This window comes from Pipistrellus kuhlii, unplaced genomic scaffold (genome assembly GCF_014108245.1).
Source record: "Pipistrellus kuhlii isolate mPipKuh1 unplaced genomic scaffold, mPipKuh1.p scaffold_m20_p_13, whole genome shotgun sequence".
Classification (NCBI taxonomy): domain Eukaryota; kingdom Metazoa; phylum Chordata; class Mammalia; order Chiroptera; family Vespertilionidae; genus Pipistrellus; species Pipistrellus kuhlii.
This window is the reverse complement of record NW_023425438.1, coordinates 50,395,540-50,419,351: the sequence shown is the minus strand read 5'-3', so window position 1 is coordinate 50,419,351 and position 23,812 is coordinate 50,395,540. Positions and strand designations below refer to the sequence as shown.

Sequence of the window (23,812 nt, the reverse complement as noted above, 5' to 3'; positions counted from 1 at the left end):
CCCAGGCTGAGGGACGTTCTAGGTCTTCAAAGTGCCACTTAAGTTCTGTGCATGTTCATACAAATGTCACCTTCTAGGCATCTTCCCCCTCCTCCACCCACATGTTCTTTCTTAGCTAAAGAACAGCAAACCTTCCTGTAGGTATAGTCTATATGAAGAGCATGGGCCCTACGAGTCCTCTAGAAACCTCCCCTTATAGAGCTGAGAACACAGAGGCTTAAGGATATCAAAAGTCTGGTGAAGGGCATGCAGATCAGAACTGGGACCTGTCCTACATGACATTCCCTCTCAGGTAATGGACGATTGATTATCTGTTCCTGACTTGGGTGGAAAGTGTGTGGGAGCCTTGTCGCTCCCCAGCGTGGGAACCGTGTACACGGTAGACGTGGCCTATGAAAACCATTGACTTCAAAGGAGAAAGTCATGTTTCATCCTTTTACACTAAAGGGCATTTTTGAGAACCTCATTGTGGAGATCCCAGATTCTGCAAGGTGGCAAATGCTTGAAGACTGCAGACTGGAGCAAGGTGATCACCAGGCAGTAATCTGAGCAGAGGACTCGGGAAGGAGAAAATCTATGTGGTGGCTGACAGGGGAACAGGTGACTCAAAGTAGCCATGAGGCAATTGCCAATGAAGGAACACTGTGATAGAGTTGGACAACCTGGCATCGGACAGGACAGGTGAAAATTTCAATGAGTGAGAAATCCCCGGGCCAGGCTGGGAGCAAGGCAGGGGCAATCATCAGAAACTGCTTTTGGCTATGTCCCTGCTCCAACCCTTTGGATTTGGAATCCACCTGCAGCCATGAAAAGTTTCCATGTGCACGTCCTTCTTCCAGCAGTGGGTGTCCATCTCCAGCTGCGGATACTACATGTACTGTGGTCTGAACTGGGTCCCCTAATCCCATGAATTTGCAACCCCTAGAACTTCACTATGTGTCCGGATTTGAGTGTTCGTCTTCAAGCTTGCAGTTAAGGTGAAGTGAACTCAGTGCTGTGGGTCTTAATCACGTGTGACCTGTGTCCTAGGAAGAGGAGGGGAGGACACATGGCAGTGCAGAGGGGGGTCCATGTGACACACAGGGAGAAGACGGCCATCTGCAAGCTGAGGCGAGACCCCCTCAGGAGAAACCAGCCCTGCTGACAGCCTCCTGTCTCACTCCGAGCTTCCGGAATAGTGAGAAAATGAATGTCTGCTTCTGACACCACCCAGAGTGGTCCTATGTTAAGGCAGCCCGATCAGCCTAACACAGCCCATTCCAACACACTTCAGTGCTCTGGGCAGCAGTGCTGATATGGCAGCCAAACTGAATCAGGCCCATGTCCAACAGCACTGAAGGGCTGCATCTCTGTGGGAAGGACATCTGCTATTGGCCAAGTTCTGCAAGGACTGTGGACTGAGTGGCAGGGGTAGTTTAAACAACAACATCAGCGAAATGCCCACGAGTTGATGGAGTCTACTGTGAAGGCAAACCACATCTCTCTTTCTCTCTCATATTTCTACAAATATGTGAGGAGTGTCTTTCTACCCTCCCATGTAGCTGGTGGGAGGAGTGGGGGCGCGGATTTCTTTGTCATGGGGCTGTGGGAGAGTCTAGGGAGAGTCCTAGGACGGTCCCTGAGGGGGAGTCCGCAGATTTGAGTGTGTGTCTGGGCACTGCCAGGTCCTCTTGGGGTTGTGGGTGTGGAGACCCTCGAGGCCGGCTCTCACCTCTGACAGGCACTGGACTGTGTCGTCAGCCTGATGCACCTGCACCCTTACCGCGTGGGTGGTGTAGTCGGGTCCTTGTGCCAGCACCTCAATGATGTCCTCCTGGGAGCTCTGCAAAGACAGAGTGGGTACTGCGACAGGAGGCCTCAGGAACCTCCCACCCAGTCTGTGGTCCTGTGTCATGGCAGACCTCGTCTATCAGGACACAGGGAGGATGTTCCTGACAGCCCTGCTGAGCTAGCAGCCATTGATTTGTGTCAAGGTCTAGCAACAGGGAAAGCCTGAATCACTGATGAAAACTGTGCCCCTGTTGGGATGATATGGAGTTGGGTAAGGCCACAGCTCCTGACCTGGCCACACCGCAATGCTTTGTCATTCTCTGTGAGGTGATAGGTTGCAGAGAAAAGTATTCAAGACCTTAATCGCTCCCTTACCCACAACCCTTTAAAAAAAAAAAATACACAGCACTATCAAGTGGGAGGATGTTTAAGGCCTGGGAAAGGTCGACAAGGATAGTGGAGCAGGGACCAGTCCACAGGTTACTTGGGGGAAGGGAGTTGATAATCAATTGAAAGGAGCATAAGGCAAAGACAGCAACAAATGCCTCCTCTAGGATCCCAGAAAAACATGAAGAAAGATTGCTTTTCTACCCTCCCAGGGACCTGGTCGGGTGGATTGAAGGTACAGGTTTCTTTGGGAGTGGGTCTGTGAGATCTTGGAGGCCCCTGGTTTGAGTCTGACTTCTGGTCCCACCCCAGCCACCTCAGGATCCTGGGTGTGGGCCAGCCCTCACCTCCGTTTGGCACTGGACGGTTTTCCCGGCCTGACGCACTTGTCCTTTGTACCCGTTGATGGCATAAGTGAACCTGTCTGCCAGCTCTTCTACGACTTCTTCATTGGAGCTCTGCAAAGACAGAGCCCACTACCAGAACAGGAGGCACCGGAACAGTGCCAGCTGGACAGAAGCCCGCCACCCACTCTGCTCCCCAGACCAGGCAGAGAGGGGCATCTGCAAAGTTCTCCAGGCAGGGAGTGAAGTTGAAGACCCCTTGAATATACACACCTCCCCTCCACCAACCTCATACACCATCTTAACAAGCACGTAGCAGATCTCACACCCCAGCACTCATATGACACACCCTCCAGGCTTCTGACACCAACCCACCTGCTCCTGCACAGGATGTGAGTCCCTCATGCATGCTGTCCCTCACCATCCCCGACACACACACACACACACACACACACACACACAAACACAAACACACATACCAGGGATGAGGGGTAAGAGGTATGGGGCTTCCTAGGTGTGACTCCAGCTGGTGCCTGGCCTGGATGGATCTGGCCCCGGCTGCCCTCAGTTACCTGTGGGTGCCTCCTGCCAGAGGGCCTGGGGTATCTGTGGTGGCGCTTGCGCCTGTTTCTACACCAAGAGAAACATCTCTCAGCCTGGGCTTTCTTCTGCCCTGAGCCTCGGAAGAATGGGAAGCAACACAGAGACATCTTGTCTTCTGACCCTCTCCACTCAAGTGAGCTGCAAAGGCAGTTGCTTTCAGAATGTGGGTACCTGGTTACCATGGTTCCAGTTTCTCTCAGCAAGGAAGTGAGGTCACCCCTTCAAGGTTCCACGACCTGTGCCCCTTCCTCCAATCAGAGTCACCCAAAGGCCCCGTGGGCTGTTGACATCTCACCCTCTGGGCCCATGTTACCTCCACACCTGTACACCAATCAGTACCCTGTATCCAGCACAGTCCTCTCCCCAGCTCTCTGGGAATGTGTGAGGGACCCCGGCTTGGCAGAGAAAGCTGCGTTCACACCTCCTTTTCCTTACTTGTTCTGTGCCCTGAGGAAGCCTCTGTGCCTCTCAGGGCATCCCCCAGTCTGCAGAGCTGCCCAATGAGGATGAATCTAGACACCATTTCCATAGGAAGTCATCAGGTATAGATGAGACAAGGCCCCTAGCACCTGTGGGCTGGTGTCCCCAAAATCTGATGAACAAACATAGAGGTGGAAACGTGACAAGAATGAGTGGGACACAGCATGGGACACTGGACAAAACAGGCCTGAGGTCCAGCCTGAGATCTCAGGGAAGTCACTGCTCATGTGGGCCTCATTTTCACGTCTGCACCTTTAAGGTTTGAAATGACAGGAAATTCAGAGCTTGTCACCCAGGGCCTAAAACCTCGCAGTGGTGTCTTTTTACACTTAGCATCAGAGCCAGTGTCTTATGTGGGCCCAGGGGTTAGGGGCCTTCACAGTGGCTGGACTTCATTGAGTCCAGCCTCCTGGTGGGGACATCCTTGTGTGTCCGCTAAGAGCACAGTAACTGGCTTCTGAACAACAAAGCGTCGATCCCAGGGGATGGTATGTCAGGTCCTGACACTTCTCTAATAGTCTCTCTCATTCTTGAGGTCCTTTCCTTCTCTCAGCCTCTCTCTCACTTTCTCTCTGTATGTGTGTCTGTCTGTGCCCCGGAACAAAGAGTCTACACACTTTTCCCCCCCACTTTAGTAAATCTTGGTTTTGGTAAGTTCTCTCCTTTGTTCTAAGAGTCTCTTGGTCTGAGAAGAGATACGGCTTCTTTTACTTCTTCATTATAACTTCTAGACATAACCTGTCAAGTCCCATGAGCATGATAGCTTTCTACCTTGACATTCCTGATACAACCATTCTAGTGTGAAACCATCAAGTTTAGCACCAAGAGTACTAACCCCATTGGGCTCAGTGCCTCTTGATACCGTGTGTTCTCTCTGACTTGTCAACCTCTAGTATCGCTGGGTCCCTAACCTTTCTCTTTTGGCAGCCCAAAGGATCTTTTGAAAATGTAAATGTGATCATGACCCTTATGGAAACATACCATGGCTTCCTATGGCCTTTAGAATTAAGTCCAAAATCCTTAGTGTGTCTGTCCAGGCCCTCCATGATGTGACCTTATCTTCTATCCACTCTTGTCTCCCCCTCACCCCTTTTCTCTAGTCACACTTTTGAGATCCTCATTGGCCTCACACTCACCCAGCCCAGCTGTGTCATTGTCATGCTCCATGTGCCAACGTTTCCCTCTGGAGTCGTTGGAAGACTGGTGTTCTTTCAGGCATATGTGGTCTTTCCTCTGTCCTCCTCTCTGCTTCCATACTGTTTCTTTTTTTCCTTTGTTTTGTTTTGCTTTGCGTGTGTGTGTGTGTGTGTGTGTGTGTGTGTGTTAGTTTGTTTTTGAGGTTTTTTATTTATTTATTCATTTATTCATTTATTTATTTATTTATTTATTTATTTATTTATTTATTTGCTTTACCATGAAATGCTACAGCCTTCTCCATCCTGGGGAGTTTTCAGGATCTCATTCAGTGTGGAAGCTGAGAATTATGAGCAACAGAATACTGATGAAAGTAACAGTAGGGATGTGTTTTTCTCACAAAATAACCAATCCATGGGTAGGTGGATCCAATGTTGAGTTCAACTGCTCAGTGATAGCAGGGTAAGCTGCTAGCGACAAAGTGGCTGCAGCAACAGCTCCCAGCATCCAAGAGAGACAAAAAGTTCTGTCCTCGCTGTTGTGCTTTTTATCAGGGAGGAAAATAGTGTCTCAGAAATCAATTATGAGACCCTTGCGTGAACCCTTGGCCAGAACAGGCCAGACTGCAAGGGACATGGGTTCGTTTAGTAGCAAAGTGCTCCTGAAGGAGGTGCCTCAGCCCAGGAGGAGGAGGAGGATTAGCAGGACAAGGAGGAAGAGGAGGAGCAGGAAGAGGAGAGGGACAGGGCAGTTGGGAAGTGTGTGATAGTGAGCTTCCTGTTTCTGCTGTGAACACTAATGGCCCCATACATTTCTTCTTTGTGGACATGTGGAGGAAAGGTGTCCCGAGATTCAGGGATGACTGTTTTCAAATCTGTTTCCTTGTCTTGAAGTAATCTATCTAATGGGGCCCATATTATACACATGTACCTTTATAAAAAAAGAAAATCTACGTGTTTATTGATGTCAGAGGGAGGAAGGGAAACAGAAGGGAGAGAAAGGAGGGTGGGGGGAGAGAGTAACACCAATGATGAGAGAGCCTCATTGATCACATAGCCCCTAGACAGCAACCCAGGGATGTGCCCTGACTGGGAATGAAACTGGGACTTCCTGGTTCAGGGTTTGACGCTCAAGCATTGAGCCACAGCAGCATGGCCACCCATATAACGTTCTAAGTTTAAACTTTCATTAATTCAAATTAAGTAAAGGTTAAAATTCACTTAGACACTTAGGTTTCTCTTGAGCAGTGTTAGCTTTGTGTGTAGACCAGCCGGTTTCCGTGGAAAGCAAGTAGAAACTGAAAGAAAGGAAATGTGTCTATCGTCAGAGCAAGAGTGTTCACGTGAGAACGATGAGCTTTGGATGATTGGGCAATGGCACTGTGTGGATCCCTCTTGCACAGCATGCCTCCTTTGGAAATACTCACCCACTACTTCTTTTTCCTTTTCTGCTTAGAAGTTTTTGACATAATGGTTTTAATTTTAATTATAGATTGTTCCAGTGGTGACAGTGAAGTGTGGCCTTTCTGGTAGAACCAGGGCTGTGTACCCTGTTTCCGTACCGTCCTGAGCTGGTGGAACCATTGCCTCTTGCTAAGAGGAGTTTGACTGGTGAGTAAAATTCGGGGCTCATTGGGGAAGGAAAATGTTTAACAAAGTGTTGAGTGGAGAGAGTTGTTTTGAATTATTCCTGTGGCAACCAAAGCAATGCTCTTTGCATCCCCAGTGGTTTTCAATATTGTTAACAGTTATCCTAGTGGTTGTTGCTGCTCAAATGGCAACTCAAGCTAGACAGAGTGAAGTGGAATGCAGCCCAGTAGGTAATTTTTGCTCTTAATGAGAGCATTTGAAGATATAAATTGGCACACGGGAAAGTTTGGAAAGATATGATTGAGTCTGGCCAGTGTTGCACAGTGGTTGAGGGTCCCCCTGTGAACCAGGCAGGCGTTCACGGTTGGTTTGATTCCAGGTCAGGGCACATGCCTGGGTTGCAGACTGGATCATCATTGGGTGTCGTGAAGGAGGCAGCCGAGGAATGATTCTCTCTCAGCATTTTTTTGATCTCTCCTTCGCTCTCCCTGAAATCAATCTAAGTATAGTTTTAAAATATCTATTTAGCCTAGCCCCGGCTGGTGGGGCTCATTTGGGTGGGCATCTCCCCTTGCACTGAAAGGTTTCCGGATCAGTTCCCAGAAGGGGGGCACTTGGCAGGGTTTTGCGGTCAGTTCCTTTCAGGGGTGGGCAGGAGGCAGCTGACCCGCCTTTCATCGATGTTTCTCTGCCTCTCCTTTCCTCTCTCTACTCTATATTTATATATTGGATATATGATCCTAGTGTAAAACCAGAAACTATATAAGTAAGAAAAGGAGAAGATACTGTTACTTCTAGTATAGTTTCAATTCCTCCAGTTCACTAGTGTTCACATTTTGATGCATACATTTCCAGATTTCATTTCTCCATTTCATCAATTTATACTTACCAGAAAAAATGAAATGTTTCAAACATTATTTTAAAACTGTAATATGCAGGGAGCATCCTTCCATTTCAACATATATGTGTATGTGTGTGTGTGTGTACATTTGTGTGTTTGTGTGTGTGTGTGTGTTAATCTATATATATGTTATATATATATTATGTATATGTACATGAATATATCAGGTCAACACATGTTTTCAATTCACAACTTTATTTCTATTTATTCAAGAAAGTACTTAATATAATGGATTAAAGTCTACATAAATAGCTAGGTACTATTGGACATTATCATTATTTACTATTATAAATATAGAGTTGGGGTTTATTCCTCTTAGTTATTAAAGATAATCGCCTAGAACTGTCATGACAGCAGCAGAGAAGGCTTCCAGCAGAGTCAGCACCTGTCTCCTTAATGGCCTCATGTACTGCCTCAGGCCAGGCCGCGCCATGGTAGTGCGAATGGCCGGACCAGGCTCTGGCTCCTGAGCAGCCCCTTCCTCTGGCTCTGGAGAGCTCCGGAGCTCTGGGTTTAGACCTGGAGTAAGAGAGAGAGGGGGAGAGAGAGGTAGGGAGAGAGAGAGAGGGAGAGAGAGATAGGGAGAGACAGAGAGAGAGAGACAGAGAGAGAGACAGAGAGAGACAGAGATATTTTCTCACACACCTGGCTTTCCCGTTACTTTCCACTGAAAGATGCCAGCGCCTTTAAGGGAAATCCAGCCCATACGCCTGCCCTCCCCAGGTTATGTGCCCAGGTTATCAGTCCCCCTCACCTTCCTGTGTTGCCTCGGTGGGCTCAGTATGCTCCAGCTCTAGATTTTGGGTTTGGCCCAACAGTTGTGATGCAGGGGACTTGATGGGCACCAAGGCCTGCTCTACCTCCAACAAGGCAAGTGGAAGGGGCTGCCCAAAACCCTGGACCTGGTCCAGCCAGGTCCCGACCATCGAAGCCATGGCCCTGGAGAGAGGCAGGTGGGCAGTCAAGTCAGAGTTCTGGTCTTTCCTTCTACTCTACCCTCCCATGGCACTCTTGTTTCGTACTGAGCCTCTGTGCAGTCCCTTTTCTATCCAGGGAAAAGCCCGATGCCAAACCCAGCCCCTAGGTGTCTGTTCTGTTTGTAGCAGGTGTGGGATCCAGCAGGTTTAACGTGGAGTCTGTGTGAGACTCTTCTTCCCACTGGCAGCTCTCCTGAATGTCCTGTACACTGCCCACCCCAGCCCTCCATGTCCCTGGGCATCTGGGCTGAGGATTGAGACAGACTCCTGAGCTGCCTGCTCACCACCATCCTGTTCTGAGCCGTCCACGGTGGTCAGTGGAGGTGGATGGAGAGAGGGGCAGGCAGAGGATTATGGGTCTTGGGGGGAAGGAGACTCTGAGGCACAACTCAGCCAGCGTCCTCTCTGGGACTACAAGACCAGGGACCCCATCCTCTGTCCTCTTTGACTCATGTCCTTCTGGAATAGAAGCCGGCAGAGTTCAGGCCTTTCATGGGAATCAGAAGGTGTATAAGATCAGGGTTCTGACAGGCAATTCCCCCAACTCACAGTTCCCACTCTGCTGACACAGGGGGGCCTCCTTCTGGACGCAGAGACCACTCACTTTATGACTTGGTCCTGCGGTGTGTCACCCTGGTCCATATGAGGAGGTGTGCCTGCACATGTCGAAAGCACCTTGGCGGCATCAGCTCTGATGGACGGTGGACAGGACCTGTGAATGATGGACAGCGTGACTGCGGGACCCACTGCCTAGAACTGAGGCCCAGGGGTTGTGTCTGCTTCATTCCTTGAGTCGGGCTAAGCGTCTCCAAACCTGCTTGCCTGCAGTAGGAGCTTCATACACATTGTTGAGTAAATAAACTCCAACCAGCACCATCCCATCCATCTGAGTGGGCTTGGGGCCCCTGCTACCCGCCCGAGACCCCCCATGTGGCTACACCAAGGCTGAGGACCAGCTAGGTGAAATCTCCAACTGACTGACAGGCTGCTTTCCCTATGTTTTTCCCAACTGTGGTGCCACAGGCCGCCGCTGGGTGAGTCAGAGTTCTTTCCAAGGGACAGAGTGAAATCATTGCCACAAACCACCGGCACACATCCGGCAACCCTGTCTGAAGAGCCAGGGAGCAGGTAGGACCTTCCTTGGCTTTTCTCCACAGCAGTGCTATGAGGCTTATCCCTCACCACCCCACCTTTCAGAGGAGCATACTGAGACTCAGAAAGATGTGGTGACATTTTCAAGACGCACAGCTTGCAGTGGGCAGATTCACAAGTGTGTGCTCACCTAGCTAACAGCTCCTCCAGGAACTGTTGGGCTCTGCAGAAGGCCAGAGTGGAGACCCGGGGGATGTTTCCCCCCAGGAGAGCTGGTACCATGGATGTGGCCACTTGCTCTAAGGTGCCTTCATGGAGGTCCTGCATCCAGCAGGACTCAGGTAGGTTACCAGTTACGTCAGTTGTGCACTGGGTGGGACAAGTGAGGACATCGAGTCAGCGGCGTGACCGAGAATCCCACAAGGATTGAGGACTGGAGCTCATTCGGGAGGTCCCAGCCACACAGGGACGTGTGCAAGAGGAGGGGCAGGAGCGCCCAGGCTGAGGGACGTTCTAGGTCTTCAAAGTGCCACTTAAGTTCTGTGCATGTTCATACAAATGTCACCTTCTAGGCATCTTCCCCCTCCTCCACCCACATGTTCTTTCTTAGCTAAAGAACAGCAAACCTTCCTGTAGGTATAGTCTATATGAAGAGCATGGGCTCGGTGAGTCCTCTAGAAACCTCCCCTTATAGACATAAGAACACTGAGGCTTAGGGATATCCAATGTCTGGTGAAGGGCATGCAAATCAGAACTGGGACCTGTCCTACATGACATTCCCTCTCAGGTAATGGACACTTATCTGTTCCTTACTTGAGGGGAAAGTGTGTTGGAGCCTTGTCCCTCCCCAGCGTGGGAACAGTGAACAGGGTAGACATGGCCTATGAAAACCATTGACTTCAAAGGAGAAAGTTATGTTTCATCCGTTTACACTAAAGGGCATTTTGAGACCCTCATTTTGGAGATCCCAGATTCTGCAAAGTGGCAAATGCATGAAGCCTGCAGACTGGAGAAAGGTGATCACCAGGCAGTAATCTGAGCAGAGGACTCGTGAAGGAGCAAATCTATGTGGGGCTGACAAGGGACTGGGGACTCAAATATCCATGAGGCAATTGCTAATGAAGGAACACTGTGATAGAGTTGGACAACCTGGCATCAGACAGGACAGGTGAAAATTTCAATGAGTGAGAAATCCCCGGGCCAGGCTGGGAGCAATCATCAGAAACTGCTTTTGGCTATGTCCCTGCTCCAACCCTTTGGATTTGTAATCTGCCTGCAGCCATTAAATGTTTACATGTGCACTTCCTTCTTCCAGGAGTGGGTGTCCATCTCCAGCTGAGAACGTTAGACATACTGTGGTCTGAACTGGCTCCTCTAATGCCATGAATTTGCAACCCCTAGAACTTCATTATGTGGCTGCATTTGAGTGTTTGTCTTCAAGCTTGCAATTAAGGTGAAGTGAACTCAGTGCTGTGGGTCTTAGTCTAGTCTGACCATTGTCCTTGGAAGAGGAGGGGAGGACACATGGCAGTGCAGAGGGGAGTCCATGTGACACACAGGGAGAAGACGGCCATCTACAAACTGAAGAGAGACCCCGCAGGAGAAACCAGCCCTGCTGACAGCCTCCTGTCTCACTCCTAGCCTCCGGAATAGTGAGAAAATGAATGTCTGCTGCTGACACCACCCAGAGTGGTCCTGTGTTAAGGCAGCCCGATCAGCCTAACACAGCGCATTCCAACACACTTCAGTGCTCTGGGCAGCACTGCTGATATGGCAGCCCAACTGAATTAGGCTCATGTCCAATAGTACCGAAGGTATGCATCGCTGGGAAAAGGATAATTGCTATTGGCCAAGTTCTCCAAGGATTGTGGACTGAGTGCCAGGGGTAGTTTAAACAACAACATCAGCGAAATGCCCACGTGTTGACTGAGTCTACTGTGAAGTCAAACCACATCTCTCTTTCTCTCTCATATTTCTACAAATATGTGAGGAGTGTCTTTCTACCCTCCCATGTAGCTGGAGGGGGAGTAGGGCGCAAATTTCTTTGTCATGGTGCTGTGGGAGAGACCAGGGAGAGTCCTGGGAGGGTCCTTGGGGAGTCTGCAGATCTGAGTGTGTGTCTGGGCTCTGCCAGGTCCTCTTGGGGTTGTGCATGTGGAAACTCTCAAGGCTGGCTCTCACCTCTGACAGGCACTGGACTGTGTCGTCAGCCTGGTGCACCTGCACCCTGACCGCGTAGGCGGTGTAGTCGGGTCCTTGGGCCAGCACCTCAATGATGTCCTCCTGGGAGCTCTGCAAAGACAGAGTGGGTACTGCGACAGGAGGCCTCAGGAACCTCCCTCCCAGTCTGCGGCCCTGTGTCATGGCAGACCTCGTCTATCAGGACACAGGGAGGATGTTCCTGGCAGCCCTGCTGAGCTAGCAGCCGTTGATTTGTGTCAAGGTCTAGCAACAGGGAAAGCCTGAATCACTGATGAAAACTGTGCCCCTGTTGGGATGATATGGAGTTGGGTAAGGCCACAGCTCCTGACCTGGCCACACCGCAATGCTTTGTCATCCTCTGTGAGGTGATAGATTGCAAGTTAAATTATTCAAGATTCCAATCCTTCCCTTACCCACAACCCTCTATTTTTAAAATACACAGCACTATCAAGTGGGAGGATGTTTAAGGCCTGGGAAAGGTCGACAAGGACAGTGGAGCCGGGACCAGTCCACAGGTTACTTGGGGCAGGGAGTTAATCAATTGAAAGGCACATAAGGCAAAAACAGCAACAATTGCCTCCTCTATGATCCCAACAAACACATGAAGAAAGATTGCTTTTCTACCCTCCCATTAATCTGGTTGGGTGGATTGAAGGTATAGGTTTCTTTGGGAGTGGGTCTGTGAGATCTTGGAGGCCCCTGGTTTGAGTCAGACTTCTGGTACCACCCCAGCCACCACAGGATCCTGGGTGTGGGCCAGCCCTCACCTCCGTTTGGCCCTGGACTGTTTTCCCGGCCTGACGCACTTGTCCTTTGTACCCGTTGATGGCATAGGTGAACCCGTCTGCCAGCTCCTCTATGCCGTCCTCATTGGAGCTCTGCAAAGACAGAGCCCACTACCAGAACAGGAGGCACCGGACCAGTGCCAGCTGGACAGAAGCCCGCCACCCGCTCTGCTCCCCAGATCAGGCAGAGAGGGGCATCTGCAAAGTTCTCCAGGCAGGGAGTGAAGTTGAAGACCCCTTGAATATACACACCTCCCCTCCACCAACCTCATACACCATCTTAACAAGCAGGTAGCAGATCTCCAAACACAGCATTCACATGACACACCCTCCAGGCTTCTGACACCAACCCACCTGCTCCTGCACAGGATGTGAGTCCCTCATGCATGCTGTCCCTCACCATCCCCGACACACACACACACACACACACACACACACACACACACACGATGAGGGGTAAGAGGTGTGGAGTTCCCCTTGTGTGACCCCAGCTGGTGCCTGGCCTGGATGGATCTGGCCCCGGCTGCCCTCAGTTACCTGTGGGTGCCTCCTGCCAGAGGGCCTGGGGTATCTGTGGTGGCGCTTGCGCCTGTTTCTACACCAAGAGAAACATCTCTCAGCCTGGGCTTTCTTCTGCCCTGAGCCTCGGAAGAATGGGAAGCAACACAGAGACATCTTGTCTCCTGACCCTCTCCACTCAAGTGAGCTGCAAAGGCAGTTGCCTCCAGAATGTGGGTACCTGGTTACCATGGTTCCAGTTTCTCTCAGCAAGGAAGTGAGGTCACCCCTTCAAGGTTCCACGACCTGTGCCCCTTCCTCCAATCAGAGTCACCCAAAGGCCCCGTGGGCTGTTGACATCTCACCCTCTGGGCCCATGTTACCTCCACACCTGTACACCAATCAGTACCCTGTATCCAACACAGCCGTCTCCCCAGCTCTCTGGGAATGTGTGAGGGACCCCGGCTTGGCAGAGAAAGCTGCGTTCACACCTCCTTTTCCTTACTTGTTCTGTGCCCTGAGGAAGCCTCTGTGCCCCTCAGGGCATCCCTCAGTCTGCAGAGCTGCCCAATGTGGATAATGCTAGACACTATTTCCATAGGAATTCATCAGGTGTAGATGAGACAAGGCCCCTAACACATGTGGGCTGGTGTCCCATCAATCTGATGAACAAACATAGAGGTGGAAGCGTGACAAGAATAAGTGGGACTCAGCATGGGACACTGGACAAAACAGGCCTGAGGAATGGTGTGAATATACATCATATCAGTTCACTGTAGATATAAGAATGACTCAGATGGTCAGTTTTGTGTGACTTGTTCTTCACTTCAATTGCTTTTATTGATACTGATAGTCTGGTACTGCCTAGAAGCTGAGTCATAGCTACACACATCTGGCAGGCCATGTCCTGGACATCCTGGGGCTGGAGCTCAGTCAGCAGGTTCTCACCTATTGCCGCCAAGGGCAAGGGAACCTCTCTGTGGGTCCCCAGGGCCCTGGGCTGGGCTGCATGAGCCTGGACCTGCACCTGTGCACAGGGCAGAGGGTGGATGTCCATGAAAGGCCTGGTCAGGAACGGCTAGTTTGGGTTTTAGAGTGGGATTTGGAAGAAACGCAGACCCTGTACCCAAAGCTGCAGGACTCCTGCCCCAAGAATCATAGATGCAGCCCCAGCTCTCAGGACAACGCACCTCCTCCCTGGTGGTTCCATGGTTAGTGACGCTGGGCTCCCAGCTGAGGCCTTTGCGGAAAAGCCCAGTAAGTGCTTCCTGTCCTGGGAGCCTGCTCCACTTGCTGACCTACAAGAACTTGGGTCAGGGAATGGTCAGGCTGTGGGACAGAGAATCCCCGTCAGACCATTGAAATGACAATTCAGCTGCCACTTCTCTCCAGTTGCTTAGTTCATGGGCACCTGGTGCCCACACTTTCCTCACACATACACTGTCACTCAACCCCAAATTGTGGCTCCAGGAAAGAGATCCTGGCACCCACCCCACTTATCCTGATCCCCTCCAGCCCCATCCAGGAACACATCTGAAGACAGCAGGAGAGCGCATGTCCATGGTGGTGTCAGTAATACATTGACGGGTCCCTCACGTGGAGTGCAGCACCCATTCTGCTGGAGTTACTGGCCCTCTGCTCTGGGGGCTGTGCAGCAGCAAGTGGCTGTGCTAGGGTTGCCCCTGAAGCTCCCTGTGGCCTCTCAGAGCTGAGGACGTCTGCAGCCACAGACACAAGAAACCTACCCCTCAGGCCCATACCTGCAGGAGACTGAATTCTGCCCACAACTGGGGTGAGATTTCCTCCTAGACACTCAGGGGAGACCACAGTCTCGGCCAAATCCCTGGTCTCGAGTCCAGAATCAGAGGGACTGCTTACACCATGCCCTGTTCCTGACTGCAGAGCTGTCAGATCATTAATGTGTAATCTCACTAGGCCCGTGGGGATATTACTCCACAGCAGGAAATGACTAAGTGGAGTCCTTTATGAAATTAGATCCCATCCACCTTGTGGTATCAGCAGAGGTGGAGGTGGAGGAGAGATTAAAAACTATCAAAATAAAACTGGGTCTTAGAGACTGAGTTATATAGTCACAGGGGGCTTAGAGCCCAGAATTTTATACAAATCTGGGATCTTATCATCTTCTTTCTGACTGCCCAATTGTATCTCTCTCTGAGTTTCCCATTTATATCTTAGATTTATATAATGTGCTTATGCCCATTTTAAAGTTAGATTTTTGTGTGTGTTCCAATTTTAGACTTCAGATTGTCTTCCCAATTTTTGAAGGTTCTTTTGATAACAGAAATGGTAACCTTCTATTGTGTACATATTGCAAATATTCGCTGCCAATGTAACTGTTAGTCTTAGGTTTTAAATGTGCTTACAGTGGCTGCCAGGCCTATGTTACTGTCCCACATACAGAGGAAAGGTGGAGTCACAGAAGACCGGAGGACCCAGACTCACCTTTCCCTCCCTTTGGAGGGAACTGGGCTGTTTCAGCACATTGACAATTACTAATCCCATAGCAAATTCCTGAAGAACCTTCTCAGCAGAGAGTGGTGCAAACATCTCTCCAATGTCTCCTCAGTGCAGATGGTGTGGCTCATTGTTTGAGTTTTGACCCATGAGCCAGGAGGTCATAGTTCAATTCAGGGTCAGGGCACATGCTTAATTCCCATTGGGGGTAGTGCAGAAGGCAATTGATCAATGGTCCTCTCTCATTGTTGTTTCTCTTTCACTCTCACTCTTCCTCTCTCTTCCTCTCTCTGAAATCAATTTTTAAAATCACTTTTCTATATGTCATGTTCTTCCCTAGCATGAGACTGTACATGTTGCTTTCACATACTCTCTAATGGAACGGAAAATCAACAGTCAAAGCCCTCTCCCCACAAGTTATTGAAATGCCAACAGAACATACATTCTGAAAACCTAAGGTATCTAGACCCTAAAGACTGAATTTCTACAAAGTTACCCACTTGGAAGGAATATATCGCCAACTTACTTTGTTGTATTAGGAATTCCACTGCCATCAAATGGTTCAGAAACAGCCACAACTTAATTCTCCTCTTTCAGGGCTAAGTAGGAAATAAAAACCTACATGAGATAGTCTGAAGCAGTCCAGTTTATATGCACAGACAGGTCATATTAAAGCTGTGGTAGGCAAACTGCAGCTCTTTGGCCACTTGAGTGTGACTCTTCCACAAAATACCATGGCCTGGGCAAGTCTATTTTGAAGAAGTGTTATTAGAAGAATTTAAAGTTTAAAAATTTTACTCTCAAAAGAAATTTTAATCGTTGTACTATTGATATTTGGCTCTGTGGACTAATAAATTTGAAGACTACTGTCTTAAAGGGACAATGTTAGTGCTCACTGGAGACTAAAGCACTCCTCACGAGAAATAAACGGAAGCACAACAGAGTTCCAGTTTACTTGCAAAGCTCATGGTGATGTGCAAACCGCATGCAGTTAAATTGTTCCTGAAAATCCCTGCACCTGACTGATGAGGTGGCAGCTGTTGCTCGACTCCCCTGAGTGACACATGTGATGGGATGAGCTCAACTCCCACCCACAGTACCTGAGCTCAGGAAGCCTGAGTCTCTGACAGAGAAACAGAGAAAGGAGCAAGTGTAACCATTCAAGGATCTTTCCTGCTCAGAACTTTGTCCCAATGTCAACTGACAGAGGCCACTGGGGCCCACTCAGGGTTCCTGCTCCCCTCCTGTCCTGCGTACACTGCACAGACAGTTTAATCTGCCTTAGAGAAATGAAAGGACAGTGTATGACCATCCATGTAAGAACAGTGGGCTCTCCGGGTTGCCATGAGGCCCACATTATATACCACACCTTTCAGGCTATTAGACTACTATCACAGACCCACACCCACACCCACTGGCTCAATGCTTTACATTATGTTAAATTAATCCCAATTCTGGTGTCCCTTTAAAAAAATCACCACTCACTCAGGCTGGTTGCTTAATGGTTAGAACATCAGTCCGCAGACCAAGGTATTATGGGTGTGATTATGTTCAGGGTTGCAGGTTCCCTGGCCCCAGTAAGGATGCGTGTGGGAGGCAACCATTTGATATTTCTCTCTCAGGTTTTTATATCTTCCCCAACCCTCACCACCACCGCAACTCATTCTATGTTCCATCCACTCTCTCTAGAAATCAGTGAAAAAAATATTCTTGGGTCAGGATTAAAAAAAAAATCACTACTCTGCCAGGCCCCCTAATTAGAACCCACCTTCCCAAGGCTGAGTGCCTGGACTTCAGGACAGGGAACCACTGGGTTAAATCACACACAGCCTGCAGAGACCCTTCAGAGCCTGAGGGCTGGCTTTGTTGCCACAGTTTAGTTTCAGAATGTATATAATTGACACCCGATTTGAGTTTTTCTTCTTTGACTGAGTTGTGTGCTGTTTTTTGTTTTTGTTTTTGTGGGTTGTTTTTTTTGTTTTGTTTTGTTTTTTGTGTGTCACAAATCACTAGCCATTAGTAAGCTTTTCTAATATTGCTGAGTAATGCATCATATTTTTTTCCCTTTTTACATTTTATTCCCTTCCCCTATTTTTACCACCCTCTATCCCTGGCAGCCACTAATCTGTTCTCTGAATCTATGAGGTTGTTTTGTTTTTATTCCACATACTAGAGGCCTGATGCACAAAATTTGTGCATGGGTTGGGTTCCTAGGCATGGCCAGCAATCAGGGACGATCTGTGGGGTGACCAGCGGGACAATGGGGGGCACCCACTGGCACCCACCTTGGCCAGTCTAGCACCGCCTGCTCACCAGCCCCTCCCCATACCACCGCTGCCACCAGTCACCTCCTGCAGGTGACAGTCAGAGTGATGGGGGGTCCCCCCCATTGCTGCTGCTGCTGCCACAGGACGATAGAGGGGGGGAGCACTGGCACCCGCCTTGGCTAGGGGAAGCTCCTGCATTGAGCATCTGCCACCTGGTGGTCAGTGCATGTCATAAGAGACCGGTCATTCTGCTGGTCATTCTGCCATTCAATCAATTTGCATATTAGGCTTTTATTATATAGGACTAGAGGCCCAGTGCACAAAATTCATGCATGGGGGGAGGAGGTGGTGTTGTCCCTCAGCCCAGCCTGCACCCTCTCCAATCTGGTACCCTTGTGGGATCAGGCCTAAATGGGAAGTTGGATATCCCTCTCTCAATCCAGGACTGCTGGCTCCCAACTGCTCGCCTGCCTGCCTTCCTGATTGCCCCTAACTGCTTCTGCCAACCAGCTTGATCACCCCCTAACCACTTCCATGCCAGCCTGATTGATGTCTAACTGCTCCCTTGCCAGCCTGTTTGCCCCCAACTTCCCTCCTCTGCCAGCCTGGTCACCCCTAACTTCCCTTCCCTGCAAGGTTGATCACCCTCAACTGCCCTCCCTTGCAGGCCTGGTGCCTTCCAACTGCCGTCCCTTGCTTGCCTGATCACCCACAACTGCCCTCCCTTGCAGGCCTGGTCCCTCCCAACTGCTCTTCCCTGCTGGCCGTCTTGTGGTGGCCATCTTGTGTCCACATGGAGGTAATTATCTTGTGTGTTGGAGTGACGCTCAATCTGCATATTACTATTTTATTAGATAGGATAGAGGCCTGGTGCATGAGTAGGGGCTGGCTGGTTTGCCCTGAAGGGTGTCCCAGATCAGGGTGGTGATTCCTTTGGGGTCTGGGGGCCTGGGTGAGGGGCCTATGGTGGTTTGCAGGCCAGACACGGCCCCTGCCCCCCCGCCCCCCGCTGTGACCCAAGCAGAGGCCCTGGTATCTGGAATTTATTTACCTTCTACCATTGAAACTTTGTAGCCTGGGGAGGAGCCAGGCCTTTTGCTTGCTCCATGGCTGCCGCCATTTCTTTTGGATTGTTTACCTTCTATAACTGAAACTTTACAGCCTTGAGTGGAGGCATAGGCCGGCTAGGGCAAGGTTGCCTGGGAAACCCAAGCCTCCCTCTTGCTCTCTGTGGCCGCAGCCATCTTGATTGGGGTTAATTTGCATACTTACTCTGATTGGCTGGTGAGTGTGGCTGGTGGGCATGGCCAATTTGCATATTACTCTTTTATTAGATAAGATAAGGGATATCATGTGGTTTTTGTCTCTCTCTGTCCAATTTAGTTCACTTAGCATTAGGTCCTCGAAGAGCATCTATGTTGTTGCAAATGTCAAGATTTCATTTTTTATGATTGAATAATATTCTACTGTATATATGTACCACATCTTCTTTATCCAATTGTCTATCAATGGGCACTTAGGTTGTTTACATATCTGTGCTATTGTAAATAATGTTTCAATACACATAGGGATACATATCTTTTTGAATTAGTGTTTTCAATTTCTTCAAGTACCCAGAAGTGAAATTGCTGGTTAATATGCTAGTTCTATTTTTAAGTGCTTTAGGAACTTTCATACTGTTTTCTATAGTGGCTGCACCAATTTACAATCCTACCAACAGTGCACAGGGTTTCCTTTTCTCCACATCCTCACCAACACCTGCTACCTTTTGTCTTTTTTATAATAGCCATTCTAACAGTAGGAGGTGATATTTTGTGGTTCTGATTTGCATTTCCCCCATGATTACTGAAGTTGAGCATTTCCTACACTTTAATTTTAAATGCTATTGAATAAGCAGCACTATATATAAAACAAAAACCACTGTTACTCCACTATAGCCTGTGTGGCTAAATGGTTAGAGGATTAGCCATGCATCAAAGGGTCGTGGGTTTGCTTCCCAGTGAAGGGCACATACCTGGGCTACAGGTTTGATCCCACATGGGGAAAGCAACCAAGCAATGTGTCTCTCACACATCTATGTTCCTCCTCTCTCTCTCTCTCTCTCTCTCTCTCTCTCTCTCTCTCTCTCTCTCTCTCTCTCTCTCTCTCTCTCTCGACTGACAATAAACATTAAACCTATCACAATGAATCATTATAAATGTCTTAGTCCTGTGCTGGAGTCCTGGAGAATCTGATAGTGAAGACAGAAGGGCAGGGAGGGATCTGTTTAGGGGGTGGGGGGTGGGAAGACCTCTGTGGAGAGACACTTGTTCCCACAGAAGGTGAGGAGGAGCCAGGTGGAGTGTTCCTGGGCCTCTTTTGGCTTCCTCCAAGCTTCCCCAGGCAGCATCTGGGAGAGAACTCCAACCATATAGGACTTTGGGGGAAGGAGTTTCACTAGAATTTTTAAACTGATTTCTGTGGACACTCTTTTTGCTCCTTCCCCCCCCCCCCCCCCACACACACACAAAACCCAGGGTGTGGGACAGATGTTCTTGTAGGTAAAGAAACAAAGATTTTGAGACAAGAGCTTTGAGAAAGTCTGGAAGTAGCAGTGCAGGAACTGGGCTAGATCTCCCAGGAATGCCAGGATGTTATCCTGCATCTGGAAGGGTTTGGGAATCTGGAGAAGGGGCTGTGGTAAATTAATAAAGAGTCTAGACATGAAATATAAATTTGGAAGACATTCTGGGGAGCCAGAGGAGACTTAGCTATAGTAACCAAGTTCTTTCTAAATCTCCATAGCCACGGTTTTTTATTCACACATTTTGGCCTATAGCAAATCAGATATACATACAAAGATAAAGTTTGGTAAAACGTAGGATTATCAGGTTGGGAGAACTGCCTTCAGCTCTTCAGCTGATTGACCATCAGCAGGTAATATGTAGATATTCAGGTTTGTGGAAATGCCCTCAGCTGTCAGGCAGCAGGCAATAATATGTATCTTCAGTCCTCCTAAGCTCAAGGTTCACCAACCTTTTGATGAACTGCTTGCATTTATGACCTGCTAGCATTAGCCCCCAGCACAGGAACAGCCCCAAACCTCTGAGAACTGCCCATGTCTCACCCACCTGTTTTCCAGGTAACTTAGAGTGACAGGGAGAGCTGCCATCAAATCAGATGATGGCAGGCAGGGCTCCCTGCACACCCTGTCCAACTGACTTCCCTTGGCCTTGGCTTAGGGACTCCCCTCCCTGTGCTTCTGGCCTTGGGCTCTGGACTTGATGTTGTGTTTTGTTTTGTAATCTGCAGAGAGGGTGGGGGACTCTTTGCTGTGCTGGTTGGATCACTGTGGCCCCTCACTAGGCCACTGCTGTCTGATAGAAATGAGTCAACAGGAGTGGGAGGCCTTGAAATGGGAAGAAATGGGAAGCCATAACAAGGGACAACTCAGTCACATTAATCTTCAAATCTCATTTTGGCTATTATGTGGGAAGCGGCCATTATTCTTATGTGTTCATTTTTTATGAGGAGGGACCTGTTTACACAAAGGCCCTGGCTCAGCTTATCCAGCTGGCAGCATGTTCCCTATTCACAGGCTTAGAAAAAGTCAACCTGTTCAACTCTGGCTGATAACTCACTGCCTCTTCTCCAAGGATTATCTGAAAATTATTTGAAGAAATATGATTGAAAAACCTCATTATTGTTAATATAAAAAATAATTGTGTTCTATTCAGCACTTTTAAAAAGTGGATCAGAATAATTTTCTAAATTTCTGGTCAAGATGGCAGCATAGGTAAACATAGTACTTGTCTCCTTCCACAACCACATCAAAATTACAACTAAACTATAGAACAACCATCATTCAAAACCACATGAAATTAAGCTTTATGGAAGTCCTACAAATAAGGAATTAAAGCAGCCTCATTGAGACTGGTAGAATGGGCAGAACAGGCTGGTCCCACAGCCACATGTGGTGGATAAAAATCAGGAGGGATATTTTGTCTGTAGAGGGCCCCCTTGAGAAGTGAGGGGACCCAAGCCCCACATCAGTCCTCTGGCTCAAGGTTCAGTGCCAGGAAGAGAAGTCCCTACAACTTCTGCCTATAAAAACCAGTGAAGCTGAGTTAGACAGAGGCTGCTGGAGTCCCAGGCAGTTCCTTTTAAAGGGCCTGCACATGGACTTACTCAGACTCACCCACTCTAAGCTCCAGTGCTGGGACAGCAGTTTAAAAGAATCCAGGGACACAAAGGATAGGAAGTGAATTGTCTGGTTTTGGTGTTAGAAGTGGAGGGACAGATTTTTTCTAAGACAGAAGAGCTGGAAGAGCCTGTGGTTCCTTTTCTGAGCTGGCAGGTGGTGCCATATCTGAGACTCCATCAATCTGGCTCACACTGCTTGTTCCATTTTGGTGATTGTGAGGCCACCCCACCCAACTTGCAGGCCCATCTAAGCTGCTTCAGGTGACTTTTCCATATGAATGGCCTGTCTTGGCTCATGCTTCAGGTTTTCATAAATTCTGAAACAAGCAGCAGCTTGCCTCAGTGTGCCCTGCACTTTCACTAAGTGGACCCAGATCTGGCAGTAGTCAGCCTTGGTTCACAGCTTGGCTTTTTTGGACACTTCCAAGCCCAGCACAAGTAGCAGCCATCTCTGGATCACTTTGTAGGTCATACTGGGTGGCTCCAGAAAGAACACAGGTGATGGCTGACTTAGTCTGCACCTCCTGGGGGTCCCAGACCTAGCACACACAATGGACAGCTTCAGACCACATTAAATGAAGTACTACCACCCAATCACCTCCACAAGTAACACACTCAAGGGGCAGACTCAGTGGGCACTAGGGCCCTGCTGAAGTTAGTCCTGATCTGTGGGGTGAGCCCTGCACTGCTGATCCTTCATGGTGGACAGTGGTTTCATTGAATCCCTCCCATTGACCTGCCAATAGCAATCAAGGCACAGCTACAACAGGAGGGTGTACACATCGTGCAAGGGGGGGGGGCATACCTTGAGTGCCCAGCTTTGGTGATCTGGGAGCTGTGGCACTGGACCCTACAGAACACCTACTGCATTAGGCTATGTAGCAGCTTTACCTAATATGAGAAACACAGGGAAAATATCAAAATGAGGAGAGAAAGAAACATGTTCCAAACGAAAGAACAGAACAAAACTCCAGGAAAAAAACCAACAAACTAAACAAAATAAAGACAAGCAATCTACTGGAGGCAGAGTTCAAAACAGTGGTTATAAGGATGTTCAATGAACTTAGTGAGAACTTAAAAAAGGACATGGGAATCATTTTTTTGAACAGTCAGAAATGAAGAGTACACTAACTGAAATGAAGAATAATTTAGCTCAGCTGGCATGGCTCAGTGGTTGAGTGTTGACCTATGAACCAGGAGGTCATGAGTTCAATTCCCAGTCAGGGCACATGCCTGCTTTGCATGCTTGGTCTCCAGTGTGGGACTTACAGGAGGCAGCCTATCAATGATTTTCTCTTATCATTGATGTTTCTATCTCTCTATTCCTCTCCCTTCGTCTCTGAAATCAATAAAAGTATATATTTTTTAAATGTACAAAGTCAACACTAGAGTAGATGAAACCAAGAATCAAATTAGCAATTTAGAATATAAGGAAGCAAAAAACACCCAGTCAGAACAGCAAAAAGAAAAAGAATCTAAAAAATCCCACTCTATGGATTTTACAAGGTAAGCTCCAATACTCTCAGACATCTCCCAGGTAAATTCAATAAAAGGAGCAAAAGTTAGAATAAGAAAAGTGAGAGAAATTTTTCTTTTTTCCCCTGCTGTGTGGATTTTAACAGCCCTTTCTTGATTATCTGACTAAAGCTGAATGTCAGCTATAAGCATGTTTTATTACAGCTTTTTTTTAATTTAGAAAAAGAAACACTCTATTTTTTATTATCTTACACCAAAACTACTTCTCCCATTACTTTCCTCATACTTTTCACCACTTTCACTACCTCTAAGACTATTTGTGGCCAGCCCTCACTAGCAAAAAAAATATAACAGATTGGTGGATTATGAAAAATGGATCTGGCAGAAATGCCAAAGAATTTGAGGATTTGGAGAGATGGAGAACAGGCTTGTTTTAGTTCTTTGATGTTTGTTTCAAATTGCTGTGTTGTCCCAAATTATAAAATGCTCCCATGCAATTTAATGTACAAAAGGAGGCACTATCTAAGAATTTTTCATTTGACCAACTGAGCTTATTACACACACACACACACACACACACAAAACAACAACAAACAAACAACAAAAAAACCCCACAAAAACTCAAAACAAAAGGCTTTAAGTAAATTGCT

The 23,812-nt window shown here is 48.4% G+C and overlaps 1 protein-coding gene across 1 annotated transcript; it reads right to left on the bottom strand.

Moving 5' to 3' along the window:
* Positions 1-9,214: 9,214 nt before the first annotated feature.
* Positions 9,215-11,818, bottom strand: LOC118717680 (ral guanine nucleotide dissociation stimulator-like). The gene is made up of 2 exons (XM_036436066.2): positions 11,459-11,818; positions 9,215-9,646 (listed from the first exon to the last, which is right to left on the bottom strand). The coding sequence occupies exons 1-2, from the start codon at positions 11,639-11,641 to the stop codon at positions 9,464-9,466; spliced, it is 366 nt and encodes a 121-aa protein (XP_036291959.1). The 5' UTR covers positions 11,642-11,818; the 3' UTR covers positions 9,215-9,463.
* Positions 11,819-23,812: the final 11,994 nt, after the last annotated feature.